This window comes from Nannobrachium achirus (assembly GCF_963921795.1).
Source record: "Nannobrachium achirus genome assembly, chromosome: 24".
Classification (NCBI taxonomy): Eukaryota; Metazoa; Chordata; class Actinopteri; order Myctophiformes; family Myctophidae; genus Nannobrachium; species Nannobrachium achirus.
The window spans coordinates 16,470,552-16,485,671 of record NC_137831.1 but is presented as its reverse complement, the minus strand read 5'-3'; the positions used below and the strand labels follow the sequence as shown (position 1 = coordinate 16,485,671).

Below are 15,120 nucleotides of genomic sequence, written 5' to 3'. Positions count from 1 at the left end.
CGAATGTTCAGCGCCGCTTCCGGAACGTAGTCCAGTGTGCCTATCCCGAACAAGTTCGGCTTTTTTATTACGCCCCCCCCCCGGCCGGGGGGCGTAACGTCGCGAATCGCCGCCGAATCCAATGAAAAACCACATCTTTGAAGGGCCATATCTCTGGATTGTGTTTTTAGGGAGGCGGCGCGAGGTTTATTTACGGCGAAATCGCCGAAAAATGATCTTTAAAATGAGAAAATGCTAATAGCTATTGTGTAGCCATTTTCATCCGGGACCTTTCCATGACGTGCACGAACGTGAGCACGCGCGTCACTGCAACGTGAGTCCCCGGATGCTAATACGCTCGCCTATGGGACAAACCCTGGCATTCTTTGGTGCCCTCTAGGGGCTGGCACTGGAAGCGTTAACAAGGTATTATAATTATATTCTCCACACTTGACAAAATGGTATATTCCCAGGTTCCGCAGGTCAGCTGCACAGGTGCAATGCATTATTGTTAATTGTGGCACGTTTACTAACATGCCAAGTTTAGCTGCACTTGAACAACCGTTCCAGGCTGCCATATCCTAGCCTGGCGTTGTGCAGTCTGGTTTATTAACCAGGCTAGCCATATCCAGCCCAAGAAACCATAGAAACCCGGGTAAAAAACGGACAAAACTAGTTTTTCAGACATTGTGAAAATAGCTGATCTACATGCTCACAACGCCTCGCAGCGCGAGGCGTTGTGAGCATGTAGATCTGCTATTTTCACAATAGAACCGTGTTATACAAAATGTAATGCCTCTTTTCCATGAGGACTCCCATCTTTGCCATACCCTAGCTTTTGCTAAACTGACGCCACTGACAATGTTACAGTAAGGGAATTTACCCTTGGGGACGATAAAGTCTGAGGTCTACGGGCTCCTATAATCCCAATGTGATTATAGTGAGTGGACAGCCAAATAAGCTTGATTTCAGGGGTAAACGGGGGGTTATGTTTTGAACCAGAGGGAGGGCTCAGCCCCTCCAGCGTCCTGTAATTCGATGCTCGCTCTGTTTCCCCATTCATTCCTTCTTGTGTGCTGTATATCCGCCTCGAACACACTGTATGCCACCACACAAACGCATACACGCACGCACGCTCACGACAAACACACGCACACCTCATTCACACCTTACATTCCTGTGCAGTCGTTAAGTAACACAATCCCTCTGACTTTAGTGGACAATGGCTCGCATCTTACCCAACAAAAACAATGGACATCTGCCAGGCTTCATAGGAGAGAGAGAGAGAGAGAGAGAGAGAGAGTGAGAGAGTACAGTACAATATTATGCAGAGAAGAAGAAACAAAGAACAGTGTGTGTGTGTGCGCGTGTGTGTGTGTGCGTGTGTGTGTGTGTGTGTGTGTGTGTGTGTGTGTGTGTGTGTGTGTGTGTGTGTGTGTGTGTGTGTGTGTGTGTGTGTGTGTGTGTGTGTGTGTGTGTGTGTGTGTGTGTGTGTGTGTGTGTGTGTGTGTGTGAGTGAGAGAGAGAGGGGAGGTTTAACCTATTAACACCTGAGGCCGATTATATATTTTTGGCCACGTCGGACCCCCATCTGAAAATGGTTTGTGTCCAAGGATGCCCATAAGAAGATTTGTGTTTAAAAAAAAGAATCTAAATTTCAAACACTTTCAAGGAAAAATATTAATCAAAAATAGCAAATCTGTACAAGCTTGCAGCGCGTCACTTTGTGCCGCTATTGAAAAATAGCAGACATACAAGCTTATAGCGCGACAGAGTGCCGCACTATGATATAAAGTAAAACAGGGTTCTACAACATTTTCAGGCCAAGGACCCCTTAGTTGAGAGAGAGATGAAGCAGGGACCCCCACAACCTTTTCATAGATTCCATATAGTTTCATTGTTTGACAGCACAATCATCAGTGTATTTTGGATTAATGTCAATTTGGGTTTTCAGATATTTAACCACTTGAACAGTCAACACTTAATAAACTTGACCTTTCACGCTGTTTCCCCTCTACACCAAACCTCTTTGCCAAAAATAGCCGATCTACAAGCTCACAACGCCTCGCAGCGCAAGGTGTTCTGAGCTTGTAGATTGGCTATTTTTGACTAAAGTTCTCAGAATATGGACGTTAGGGTTCAAGTGGTTAATATAAAAAAGGAGACAAAAAGTTTCTTTCACAAAAAGATTTGGAGGACCCCCTTCCCCTATAGTATCTCTGAGAACCCTCTAGGGGTCCCGGACCCCCTGTTGAAGACCCATGAAGTAAAATATTCAAATCATGTGGATCTCGGGATAATGGAAACGCCGTGGCTCACACTGCACCAAGCACACTGTACTTAAACTCCTCTGCATTTCGTCTCGGCAGGTGTGCAAAGAATTTGATCCAGATCAATATTGACTTCTCTCTTGATAGAGCAGAGATCAAGCTGTGAGAGCTCCTTGCTCATAGTTGAGCTCAACATTCTCACTGTTAATCATTATATCCATGTGTAACATTGAGAGGGTACAAATGTAGCCTATTACGGGTCCATTTGATTACATTTATATCCTCTCAGCGTTGAATGAACACTGAGGATTTTACTGTGTAAAGCCTTTTGTTTTGGTACAGTTAGGTATGCTGAAAGAGTGTTCTATATTATGCAGGCAACGAACGATAAATCCGTAAAATAGCCAACCATATACACATATTTCAGCAGGGACGTGCAGAGAATGTTAGAGAGGCAGGGGCTGACATTTCTAAAAGGGCCTTTTGGTGAAAATATCGAAAATAGCCGACCTCCAAGCTCACAATGTGGAGGTCGGCTGTTTTTCGGTGCTTGATACCACACTGAACGGCATGTTTCAACCCCTAAATAACATGGCTAGTTTAAAACTCACTATCGCGCTACACACAAGAAAACGCATCACCAGCAAAATGACTAACATTTTAATAGCTTGTTGTGGTTCACATTTCCAAAAATTCCTCATAGATGCCAATTATGCTGCATTCCACAGAATCTTTTCTATACTTATCAGGCTGTTGAATTAATAATCAATAATCAATAATCTTGACAAAATCAAGTCAATACTGGAAATGTGGCATGGATTTCTACACATAAGATGCTGCATTCAAGTTCGGGAGACTTTAGACAAGGCAATTATTTTGAATGCCGCCTTCAGCCAGTATGGCATGGAAAGAGGGCATTTGCATTTCTTTCACCACAGTGAAAACTGCATTGATGATCTGGAGAGGGCACTTTTTACAGACGGATTAAAGGGCAGGGGCCCAAGCCCCCTTTGATGTATACATGTGCACGTGCCTGTATTTCAGAAATCACTCAAGATCACTGCTTCGTCAGCCGTTCTGATCAAGGCCTCTTGACTGGCAAGTCTAGGTCGTTTCAGGTCTGAAATATTACCCCGTAGTGTTTTGTAATCTGCCACCGGAGTTCCTTGGGGGCGTACATTCCTGCACTAAGCAAATAACGACTTGTTCCACTTAGAAGGTGAAGTCTTCTTTTTTATGCTCGCTTGTTCGCCCTCTCGCTCTCACCCAAAGGCAGTTTTAACAACAAGGGAAGGTATATATGTATCCATAAATCTATGTGCGATTAGCTGCATTGTTCAACCCTTTTACGTAAACCTTCCAAAGGGTCTTGAGTTTTATTGGACGGTGTACAATTCTACACCATAAAAGGTTTAAGAGCTGTGAGTGGAAGAAGTACTCACGTGTCTTACTAGAAGTAAAAGTAGCAATTCACCAGCGTAAACATACTCTGTTACAAGTAAGGATACACCCAGGGACGTGCTGGCCATTGGGAAAAGCGGGACAACTCCCGAACGGCCGGTTCATTCCCGGCCAGTCCAGGCCGGCCATTAGGAAAAAAATGGCCATCGTTCCATTTTGGGGGCTGGGCGGCCAACAAAGTAAATCGTCACTGTCGGGCAGAAACCTTGTATCTCCAAGTTTCAAATTTGTGAATTTTTTCGCAAAGTAAAGCCCTGCTTCATCATACAAGGCCGTCGCACAAAAGTAGTGAAAACAGCCGATCTACAAGCACACAACGCCTCGCACCGTGAGGCGTTGTGTGCTTGTAGATCGTTTAAATCATTTTTAAAATGATAAATACAAAACAAACGGTTTTGGACATACAAGGTTTCCACCCGAAAACAACGAAATATAACTCATGTAATTGGCCCACTGGCTTGTCACTTGTCATGATGCCATCTGCGCTATAGAGAGAGAGATCTCTCTCTAGAGAGAGATCTAGAGAGAGAGAGATCTCTCTCTATAGTGCGCGATGAGGGCCTCTCCAACTCTTTTTCCCGGGCTGAATCAGGGGCCCAGCACGTCCCTGGCTACACCCACACCAAAGTACCTAGGCCTACAGTATGAGAGTTGTGTGGAAATAGAAAAAAGTTCCTCCCCTTCTGTGTTGCCTAGAACTGGAAGATTGATTTTGGGGTTTGTATTGTAAAGTAAAACGGCGTGATGTCATCAAGTTGTACTTTACAATACGAAAATCCGTCTGTAAAAAGTGCCCTCTCCAGATCATCAATGCAGTTTTCACTGTGGTGAAAGAAATGCAAATGCCCTCTTTCCATGCCATACTGGCTGAAGGCGGCATTCAAAATAATTGCCTTGTCTAAAGTCTCCCGAACTTGAATGCAGCATCTTATGTGTAGAAATCCATGCCACATTTCCAGTATTGACTTGATTTTGTCAAGATTATTGATTATTGATTATTAATTCAACAGCCTGATAAGTATAGAAAAGATTCTGTGGAATGCAGCATAATTGGCATCTATGAGGAATTTTTGGAAATGTGAACCACAACAAGCTATTAAAATGTTAGTCATTTTGCTGGTGATGCGTTTTCTTGTGTGTAGCGCGATAGTGAGTTTTAGTTCAGTGTGGTATCAAGCACCGAAAAACAGCCGACCTCCACATTGTGAGCTTGGAGGTCTTACTAGAAGTAAAAGTAGCAATTCACCAGCGTAAACATACTCTGTTACAAGTAAGGATACACCCAGGGACGTGCTGGCCATTGGGAAAAGCGGGACAACTCCCGAACGGCCGGTTCATTCCCGGCCAGTCCAGGCCGGCCATTAGGAAAAAAATGGCCATCGTTCCATTTTGGGGGCTGGGCGGCCAACAAAGTAAATCGTCACTGTCGGGCAGAATGAGAGTATGAGAGTGGATTCCCCATTCCGCCAATGCATTTCAATGAGAATGGAGCGGTTTCATGCCAGTAGAGGATTTCTGCAAAAACAAAACGCTCCATTCTCATTGAAATGCATTGGCGGAACGCGGATTCCACTCTCATAGGTATTTTCGTGTGTGTGCACCCTAAGAGCCCAGAATTCAAAATGTACTTTTGGGTAAAAGTACATAACGTATTGGCGTCAAAATATACTTAAAAGTACCAAAAGTAAAACTACTCTTTATGGAGTGTATGAAATGTATGAAAATCTTTTTGAAAATAGTGCTGTTTTACCTTGTAGATCTGCTATTTTCAAATATATACAGTATGTTGTATAATAATAATAATCTAAATCTACATAAGTGGCAAGTAGCTAAAGTTTTCAAACAAACTAAAAGTATAGCATTTGTCACTGATGTATTGTGGAGTTGAAGTAAATGGGAGCTGAAGATTGGAAATACTCCAGTATATTAACTCTCCCGCCGCTTCGAACGTTCACGTTCGCCCCATTTTTTACAGAACCTCGATGCCAATACGGCGCTCGTTCGGTTCGTTCGTCTGATGACTGTAAGCTGATGAGGCGTCGCGCGGCCGTCTACTGTAAACACATTTTCCGCGGTGATGGTGTAAAAAATCCATTATGCGTTAACATCAACGGAGAACAATTCACTTCCTTGTTGATTTTCTCTGGCTCTGAGGCTCTGTGGCCAGTGACTGGTCTTCTTCTTCTTCAACACATAACAGGCAAATTCACATTCATTCTCGCATGACGCCGCCCTCTGCTGCCTGGCAGACCAAAGTGCACTATTGCACAACCAAAAAAAATAAAAATAAATAAATAAATGTCTGTCTGTCTGTCTATCTACTATAACGTCGCAAAGGTAAGCCGCTTTTTGATGGCGCCAGACCCAATAAATAAATAAATAATCTGGCAGTAGGAGAGTTAAAAACATGCATGTACTTAGTTACTTTACACCACTGTTTTATAGCATATACACTTTAATCCATTTAGGCCTAGAATTATTTAACGCTTTAACTATTGAAAAATAGCAGATGTACAAGCTCACAGCGCAAAGTCTTTGAATATATATTTTTATAAGCGAACATTTGTAACTTAAATATTTGCTTAAAGGGGAATTTTGAAATATGTCATTAATATACCTTAGAGGAGTTGTGTGGAAATAGAAAAAAGTTCCTCCCCTTCTGTGTTGCCTAGAACTGGAAGATTGATTTTGGGGTTTGTATTGTAAAGTAAAACGGCGTGATGTCATCAAGTTGTACTTTACAATACAAACCCCAAAATCAATCCTCCAGTTCTAGGCAACACAGAAGAGGGGGAACTTTTTTTCTATTTCCACACAACTCCTCTAAGGTATATTAATGACACAGTTCAATATTGAAAATGGGTGGTCTTCCCCTTTAATGAGGGGTCCCTGGAACAACATATTTTGAGATCAGGGGGACCGTGGCCAAATGCATGTAATTTTTGGGGGGTCCTTGACATGAAAAAGTTTGAGAACTACTGATTTAGAAGAAGGATTTAGAAGACATTTGCAGAATCGGGGTCAACAATATTCAAAGACTTGCACACATTTTATCGATTTTTCAAAAAATAGCATATCTACAAGCTCGCAGCGCGGCACTGTGAGCTTATATATCTGCTATTTTTTTAATAGTTAAAGCATAAAATAATGGTTAAAGTGGTTCAAATCTAAAGTAACAGAGATTTGCGTTCCCGGTCTAAATGTGTTTAATAGCGTATACACTTTAACCCTCTAAGGCCCGCATTAAGAAATACTTGAAATAAAAAATTGAAAAAAAATCAGATGGTGTTGTAGGAGTCCTATTAAGAGGAAAATGTAATGTTTTTTTCAAAAAAATGTTTTTGTAAGATTTTATAGCCATAAATCAAAAATCATAAATCATGCTCTAATTTACATGTGGGGGATATTTTTCACAATAATAACATATGTACATGTTCTAGACATTCTAATGATCACCAAAAAAAATAGTACAGGCATTTTACTTATGTTTTTGTGAGCTATAGCTTCCATGAAAAAGTGAGATGTTGTTCGTCAAAACTCTGGAATTTCAGCGGGTGTGGCGGGTGTGAATGTCAGCCCCTGTGGGGGGTATTTATATGCAAATATTGTGGCCAATGGCATTGTAATACTAAACAATAGAATCCAATGGTGGTGTTTAGGTGGTAGGGGGAGCTAAAATAAAATGATTTAAACCTTTTTTTGGATAAAATACAAACGTTGTAATATTACAACCGTGGGCCTTAGAGGGTTAAGAATCTTGGGCCTGCACCCAGGAACTTTACTGCTGGCCCGGCGTGACACTGTTGGCTGAGCACGACGGTTCAGGTGAAGTTCAAGCGCGTTCGTTGGCTGTTGGCTTCTCAAAGGATAATCTAAAGCAGGAGCGCCGCTTGGCACCCAGACGCTCACAGACTCCTGCCATCACCCCATTTCTCTTTTATGCTGTTAACTTCATCACTGTCATCCCTCTCTCATGGGAGAGTGTTTTCTGCTGGTGTTTCAGTCCGAGTGTATCAAAGGGTGCGTTCGGAAATGCGCACCGGTTCTGGTTAGGGTTAGGGTTGGCATAGTTTTACTGAGGTTAGGGTTAGGGTTGGGTTTAGGCATAGTTTTACTGAGGTTAGGGTTAGGATTAGGGTTAGATTTAGGCACCCACTAGTACACACTGAGTACACACCCGGTGCGCATTTCCAAACGCACCCTTTGATACACTCGGACTGAAACACCAGCAGAAAACACTCTCCCCCTCTCTCATAGGGGTGTAACGATACATTTTAACAACGATACGCATCACGATACGTGGACGACGATACGCTACATGGACGATATTGATTCATACATGGCGATACAATACGATTCGATTCAATGATTTAAAATCGATTAAAGTAACTATTTAGTAAAGAAATTAAATCTGTGTGAAACGTGTCAATAGTGCATGATTTCAAGGGAAAAATCTTTGATTATGGATATAAATAAGCAAACACTGTGATTCTCTTGCAAATACATGGACATTATATTTCAACACATATGGACAACCCATACAACCACAACAAGTTTTGCTCCCACAAAGTTTCCCAAGGGAGTTGGGTTTGACAAAGTTCAGAGGTGATAGTAGGCACCTTTATGAACACATTTGTGAAGAAAGCTATTGGTAAGCATTTAGTTCCCGGATTGGTTAAAGGCTCTTGCATGATATCTGAGGGGCTTGAAGTCAAAGTTTATAGGCGCACCATCCTTTAGCTCACAATACACAATTGACGTCCCTGCACCCATACAGTACAAACATAGAAATAAAGGTGTGTCTGTTTTATGGGCTGATTGCAGATATCTAGACATAGGAAACCAAACCTATGTGGCTTCATAGTATACTTCTACAGCACATGAATGTGTTTTTGGTAGATTTCCTTTTTAGCATAGTTGTTATCGATGCAATATGCACTTCTTGGCATTAAAGGGTAAGACCACTTTGGTAGAGGTTTGGGTTGTGTAGTTACCTTGACATGGTGCAAAGGTGGACAAGAATGACAAAAATAATTGCTGCATTGATTAGAAATTGATCATTCAAAGTATGCTCCTCATTGACTTGCATCGTACCGTGCTCTCAAAGTCACACTTTTAGCTCCGTAAACAAACACAGACAAAGCTCATTCTGACATTATAGAACATCACCAAAGTAATGTTTTTTTATTTATTGCAGCCAAAGGCTCCTCCATACCTCCAAAACCTGATCAACCCCTACACCCTCACCCGTTCACTTAGATCAGCCAACACAGGGATGCTGACCCTCGCTAAAAGCCCCAGGACAAAAATCCACTCGACGAGACAGTTTGCCCTCCTGGCCCCCAAGCTGTGGAATAAACTCCCTGTCGCACTTAGAACAACGGACTCACTCGCTAGCTTTCGCCGTGGACTTAAGACTCACCTTTTCAGACTTCACCTAAACCCATAGCACTACTGAAACACTCAATGACCATACAGGAAGCTAGATAGTATTTGTTTTTTTAGGTTTTTGGAATCCTTTTTTTATTTTTTCCTTTACTGATTATATTGTTTTTTTTTTAGATTGATATTCATATGCATTTGTTATATTGTTGTTGATATTCTGACATGTTATCTTGTTTATTATAGTGATGTATTATCTGCTTATTGTAAGTCACTTTGGATTAAAAGCGTCTGCTAAATGCCTAAACTGTAAACTGTAAAATGTTTTGGGGACCGCTAAGGTGTAATTGTCTGTGCATATGATGTGCTGTGCGTGCTGGTGTGTAGGTGCCTCCTGACCTGCAGAACGAGGTCCTGATGAGCCTGTTGGAGACGGACCCTGACGTGGTGGATTACCTGCTCAGGAGGAAGGCGTCCCAGTGAGTCACCATGCACCCACATCACATCACTTTGACTCTAGGGCTGTCATGATTATGACATTTCACATGACGTTCAATGGTCACTCAAATAATTGCGATTAGCGTTGTGTTTTTCTTTTTGATATATTTTTTGGGTCTTTTTCTGCCTTTATTAGGCTGACAGGAAACATGGAGAGAGATGGGGGGGGGGGGGGGGGGGGTGACACACAGCAAAGGTCGGGACTCAAACCTGCAACGCTGCAAGGGCTGGATTACCAGCCTAGGTGCCTGGACCACTACCCTGTGGCCCAGGACAATTACATTTCTGTTTGGCTATATAATCTGTATATCATGCTTTGCTCTGGGGGGGTTTGTGAGATCAGATTATGTATCATGTTCAAGCACATAATCTGTATCATCACAGCAGAGCTACACTGCCAAACAAAATGCAATATCATTGCATAAATGGAAATATCATTGCAATAAATGGTATGGTCAATCTAATCATTTGTGCTTATCATGTGTGCTGAAACAAAAGAAATTGGGTTTTTAAGGACAGTCTTGCGCTCCCTCCGCCCACACCAGGAGTCCAGAGCTGATGAGGTCCGAGGAGAGCTTCTCGGTGGGCGAGCGCCGCTCCTCCAGCGACTCCAACAAGGCGTCGAGCGGCGAGGTGTCGCCCTACGACAACAACTCGCCCGTCCTGGGCGAGCGGCGGGCCGAGCCGGGGAGCCCCGGCAGCGAGCGGCTCTTCCGCATCCCGGAGCAGCAGCAGCAGCAGCAGCAGCAGCAGCAGCAGCACGCCCCGTCAGGGGGCCAGCCGGGAGCCGCACACAACGCCTGGGCCGCCAATGGTAAGCAGTGTGTGTAAAGTAACTAAAGCCTCTTTTCCACTGACATGGCCCAACACCACACCACTCCACACCACCCACTTGTGCCAGGTTTTCCACTACAAGGATCTGGGTAGAGCATACATAGGCAACAGGCGGCCCCAGGGCCACATGCGGCCCCCACCTTCACTTAATGCGGCCCTCAGGTTAATACCGGAATACTGATATATTATTGTTTTCAGCTGTTACAATTCCAAACATGACCTGCTTTATTTCCGTCAGTCTATATTAGTAACTTGTATGACTAGTATAGTAGTATTAAAATTATTTTTTTTATGTCCAATGTATTTGTATTTAGGTTTATGAAGTTAACATGAGTATATAACTAAATGCATTGGAAATTGAATCAAAAAGTTACATTTCAGGATTCCAATTAAAAAAATAACAAAAAAATAATTCAGGATTCCAATTCAAAAGAGGCAAAAATAGCCGATCTACAAACTGCTATGCGTTTTGAGCTTGTAGATATGCTATTTTTGCTTCTTTTCTATGAGATCTGACAAAGTAGGACGTAGCAATATGCAATGTGGCCCCCTGGAGTGAAGGTGGAAATATAGTGGCAAATCGCCATCATCAAAGTTGCCCACCCCTGGGGTAGAGTGTGGTGTGAAAGTGGTACTAAGCGTGGTACCAAAAAGTATCCAATTTAGAGTAGGTCTGAGCTAGACCAAACAGGGCCAAACACTACATAATGACTGATCACTCACTGGCTGTTCATTTAGACCGCCAGGATTTAGTTGTAATACATGATAATAGATTATATTGTGTTATAACCACTATTATAATCCATTATAGTGTATTATAGTTAACATAGTAATACATTAATACTTTATAGTGTATTATAATGACAGTTATAATCCATTATAGTGTATTATAATTAGGATAGTTGTAATACACATTTATATTGTATTATAATAAAGGGTAAAACGTTTTCTTACCGATAGGGGTACTTTTGTGTAATGGAAAATGTAGATATTTGTATGTGGTGCGGTGTAGAGTCGTGTAGTGTAGTGCGAAAGCTGCAGTCGAAAAGGGGCTTATGTACATCTACTCAAGTACCGTACTGAACTCATTGTTTGTGTTTGTTTTTATGTGTTTGATGATGGCTGATGCTGATGCTGGTGGATGGTGTAACTGTGTTTTATTTGTCTGCATCAGATACCATATCAGAGGAGCATGCTAACATTTGGGGGGCGTGGCACTCTACCCTGAAACCGGCACTGAAGGACCAAGGTAAAAGATTTGTGTATAAGTGTAATGCGTGCGTGCCTGCATGCGTGCACTTAAAGCTTGTTCATGCTGATCAAGTAATATACCGTAGTGCTAGCCTATTAGTATATCATAGGAACTTACGTATTTTGTAATAATTATATTTCTAATCTTTTTTTTTTGTAGAAAAAAGGCTATTTCATTTTCCACTTACATTGGAAAGTATAATTATAATTATTAACTGATAGATACTTTTACTGTAATTGACCTTGAGGATAAATTATATTTTTTTCTGCAGAAAAAAGCTATTTAATTTAGAGATTTCCACAGAAATTGAAAAGTATAATTACTTTTGATAATGAAGATACTTCTATTATAATTGGTCTTGATGATAAATCAATCTTTTCTCTTTTGCTGCATAAAAAGCTATTTCATTTTCAATTTAGGCCCACATTAACTCACTTAGCGCCGAGCGACTTTCGGGGCGACTAACTAATGATGGCGTTTGGTGCCGAGCGACTCGGAGCGACTTTTATATAAAAGCATTGTTTAAGCTTTTAATTTGGGTTGATAGACGGAGCGGAACGGTTAGCTTACCTTCGACTAGCATACAGATGAAAACCGTGAAAAAAAAGGATACGATTATGACGTCACCTTTAAGCCATAGCTTCCTGTTTACGTAGGCCTCTGTTAGCCGCTAGGCTCAATGCAAACCATCCGACCCTCACGTAGCTTCACTAGGTCGGATTTTGATTCGGAAACTTTCTGTGTGGCATCTATATACGTTCCGATGCCCATACCAATGGTGGTTTGAGACGATCAAGCACGAATTGAGCAGTATTGAGCTCAAATGGAGGCCCGCGGCCTGTCCATTGAATGTCAATGGAGAGCATGTCATTGTACCATCCTGTTATGTCATGAACCTTGTTTTTTATTCTGACTTAACATGGGACCATGGAAAGTCTATGAGCTATGGCTCACTCTAGTGGTCATCTTGTGGCATCCGCAGGCACGTGTACCTGTTTATGTAATGTGATTTTGGGGATTCAATATAGCTATTTCCTGGCGTTATAAGCGCAGATTCATATTGAAATCTGGCTCGCTCGGCGCTAAGTGAGTTAATAGAACAAATTAATCCTTTTTTCCCCATATTCAATTAAAAAAATATCCAGCATTAACAGAATAAATCATGTCCTTTTCCCCCTGAATTCAATTAAAAAGAAACAATTATCCAGCATTAACCCATTCAGAACGGGTACAAATTATTGTGTATCATTATTTTATGCTTTAACTATTGAAAAATAGCAGATATACAAGCTCACAGCGCGGCACTCGTGCCGCGCTGCAAGCTTGTAGATCTGCTATTTTTTTTTTATCGTGAAAATTAGAATTTTGACCCGATTCTAGTGTCTTTTGAATCCTTCTAAGGTTTAAAAAAAAAAAAAAAAAAAATATGTTTCTATGTCAGCAATCTGGCTAGCCATCATCAAAGAAAAGGTCCTTTTCACTTCAACTGGAGCTCAGTTAGTCTGTTCTTGAGAGACTACTATGTCAATGGTTCTCATACCTTTTCATGTGAAAGACCCCCAAAATGATATGAATTTGGCCACGGACCCCCATCTCAAAATATTTAGTTCCAGGGACCCCCAGGAGCAAAATTTGAGTTACAAACGTTCGCTTTGAAAATACAAATATTCAAAGATTTGCACACATTTTCACAACTTTTTCCAAAAATAGCAGATCTACAAGCTGCGAGCTTGTATATCTGCTATTTTTCACTGGTTAAAGCATTCAATAATCCCAGGCCTAAATGGGTTTTAATTAACACTCCTCCGTTGACCGTAGGTTCCCATGGCAACGTGTCGGAGGGCAGCTCCCGCAGCTCGCAGGAGGGCCTGGACGCTCCCCAGGGCGACGCCCGGCCGCCGGTGCGACGGACCCAGACCGTCACACTGGGCGTCTCCGAGTACCGGGCGCACCCTCCCGTCGCCAGGATGTGCTCCACGCCGCTCGGCGAGGCCGGACAGACGCGCAACTTCAACCACAACTTCACGCCGACGACAGCGGCATCGCACCCCGAAAAAGACCGACAATCGGGGGGAGGAGCAGCGCTCGGCAACGGCCGGCGTGCGGCGCTCGGCACGGAACGTCGCTTGGCGACGACGGGGGGCGGCCCCAATGACGCCGGCGGACACGCGACGTCGCACAACAACGCCTGCTTCTTCCCTCCCCCGTATAACGTTCCGACGTTCCACCGACTGGCCAAGTCTCCCTCCTCCTCCTCCCCTCGGCAAAATGCACAGACTGCGTCGTCAGCGGCGGGGGCTCAACAGCGCCCTCCCCGGCAGCCGCCCGCGACAAATAACTCGCCGAAGACGGAGGGCGGCGGTGGCGGCTCCATGGCGCCGATGAGCCCCGAGTGGCAGGACTGGCAGCGGGATAGGTGGCAGATATGGCAGCTGCTGTCCTCGGACAATGCCGACACTCTCCCCGAAACGCTGGTGTGATGAGTGCCTCGGGATCGGGAATCCATCCATGGCTGAGACAAAAGTCGGGCGGTGGAAGAGGAGAGTCCGTTATTCGTTTAAATCAGCCATGATGATCTACTCGCCTGAACCTCCTCTCCTCCTTGACAATCACTCCAGTCCTTACCCTTTTTTTCCCCTCTTTGAGTAGGAGAACATCATTTTCAGTCCATCCGTCTTTCCTCCAATCCAAATATCAGTTTACTCATGCTTTGCTTCAAATCCGTCAGTCAGTCTGTCTGTACTGTATGTCTGTCTGCCTGTCCGTCTGGCTGGCTTCACATCTATCTACTGTATCTGTCTGTTTGTCTGTCCGTCTACGTACAGTACCTACCTGTACCTACCCATCCAGGTCCCATCCTAATTTACAGTACACTTTAAGACAGAATAAGACATAATAAAGCCATAATAAGAAATAATGTGTTGGTAATTAGAACTAATATGTTTTATTTGACAGAAACAAAGACAGAATAGCAGAAAGAACGGATACATTCTCTGGCACCGGCACCTGCCGCGGAACTACCACGGCAGGTACCGCCGCACGACCGGCAGTTCGAAAGGCAGTCGCACTGCATCGCCGGCGATAGGCCTGGCAGTTCGACCGGCAGTCCCGGCAGTAGGACCGGTGGCCGCCCCACGGTTCTAATTACCAACACATTATTTCTTATTATGTCTTTATTATGTCTTATTCTGTCTTAAAGTGTACTGTAAATTAGGATGGGACCCCCATCCATCCATCATATCAGCCTTTGCTTCCTTACGGGTCTTCTTGTGTCTTAGCACGAAGACCTTGTTTACGTGTGCAGCTGTAGCCTCTACCTGTGCAGAACGGCTCCTGTTTCCGTCTCCTGCGCACAAACGCTCTACTAACAGGCTGTATGCACAGCAGCCATTTTGGAGAGGAGTTGGGTCTCTTTCTCACTTCCTTCAAAGGTGTTACCAATGA

The 15,120-nt window shown here is 43.3% G+C and overlaps 1 protein-coding gene across 1 annotated transcript in view; it reads left to right on the top strand.

Annotated features, from left to right (window-relative positions):
* Positions 1–14,156, top strand: part of LOC308280099 (rho GTPase-activating protein 6-like) — a gene marked incomplete at both ends in the record, with an annotated part of 289,879 nt that extends 275,723 nt beyond the window's left edge. Inside the window, 4 exons of the mRNA XM_080720362.1 lie at positions 9,480–9,571; positions 10,136–10,404; positions 11,599–11,673; positions 13,495–14,156. Coding sequence (XP_080576488.1) covers positions 9,480–9,571; positions 10,136–10,404; positions 11,599–11,673; positions 13,495–14,156 — 1,098 coding nt within the window. The remainder of the gene's footprint in view (positions 1–9,479; positions 9,572–10,135; positions 10,405–11,598; positions 11,674–13,494) is intronic.
* Between the last annotated feature and the right edge of the window lie 964 nt (positions 14,157–15,120).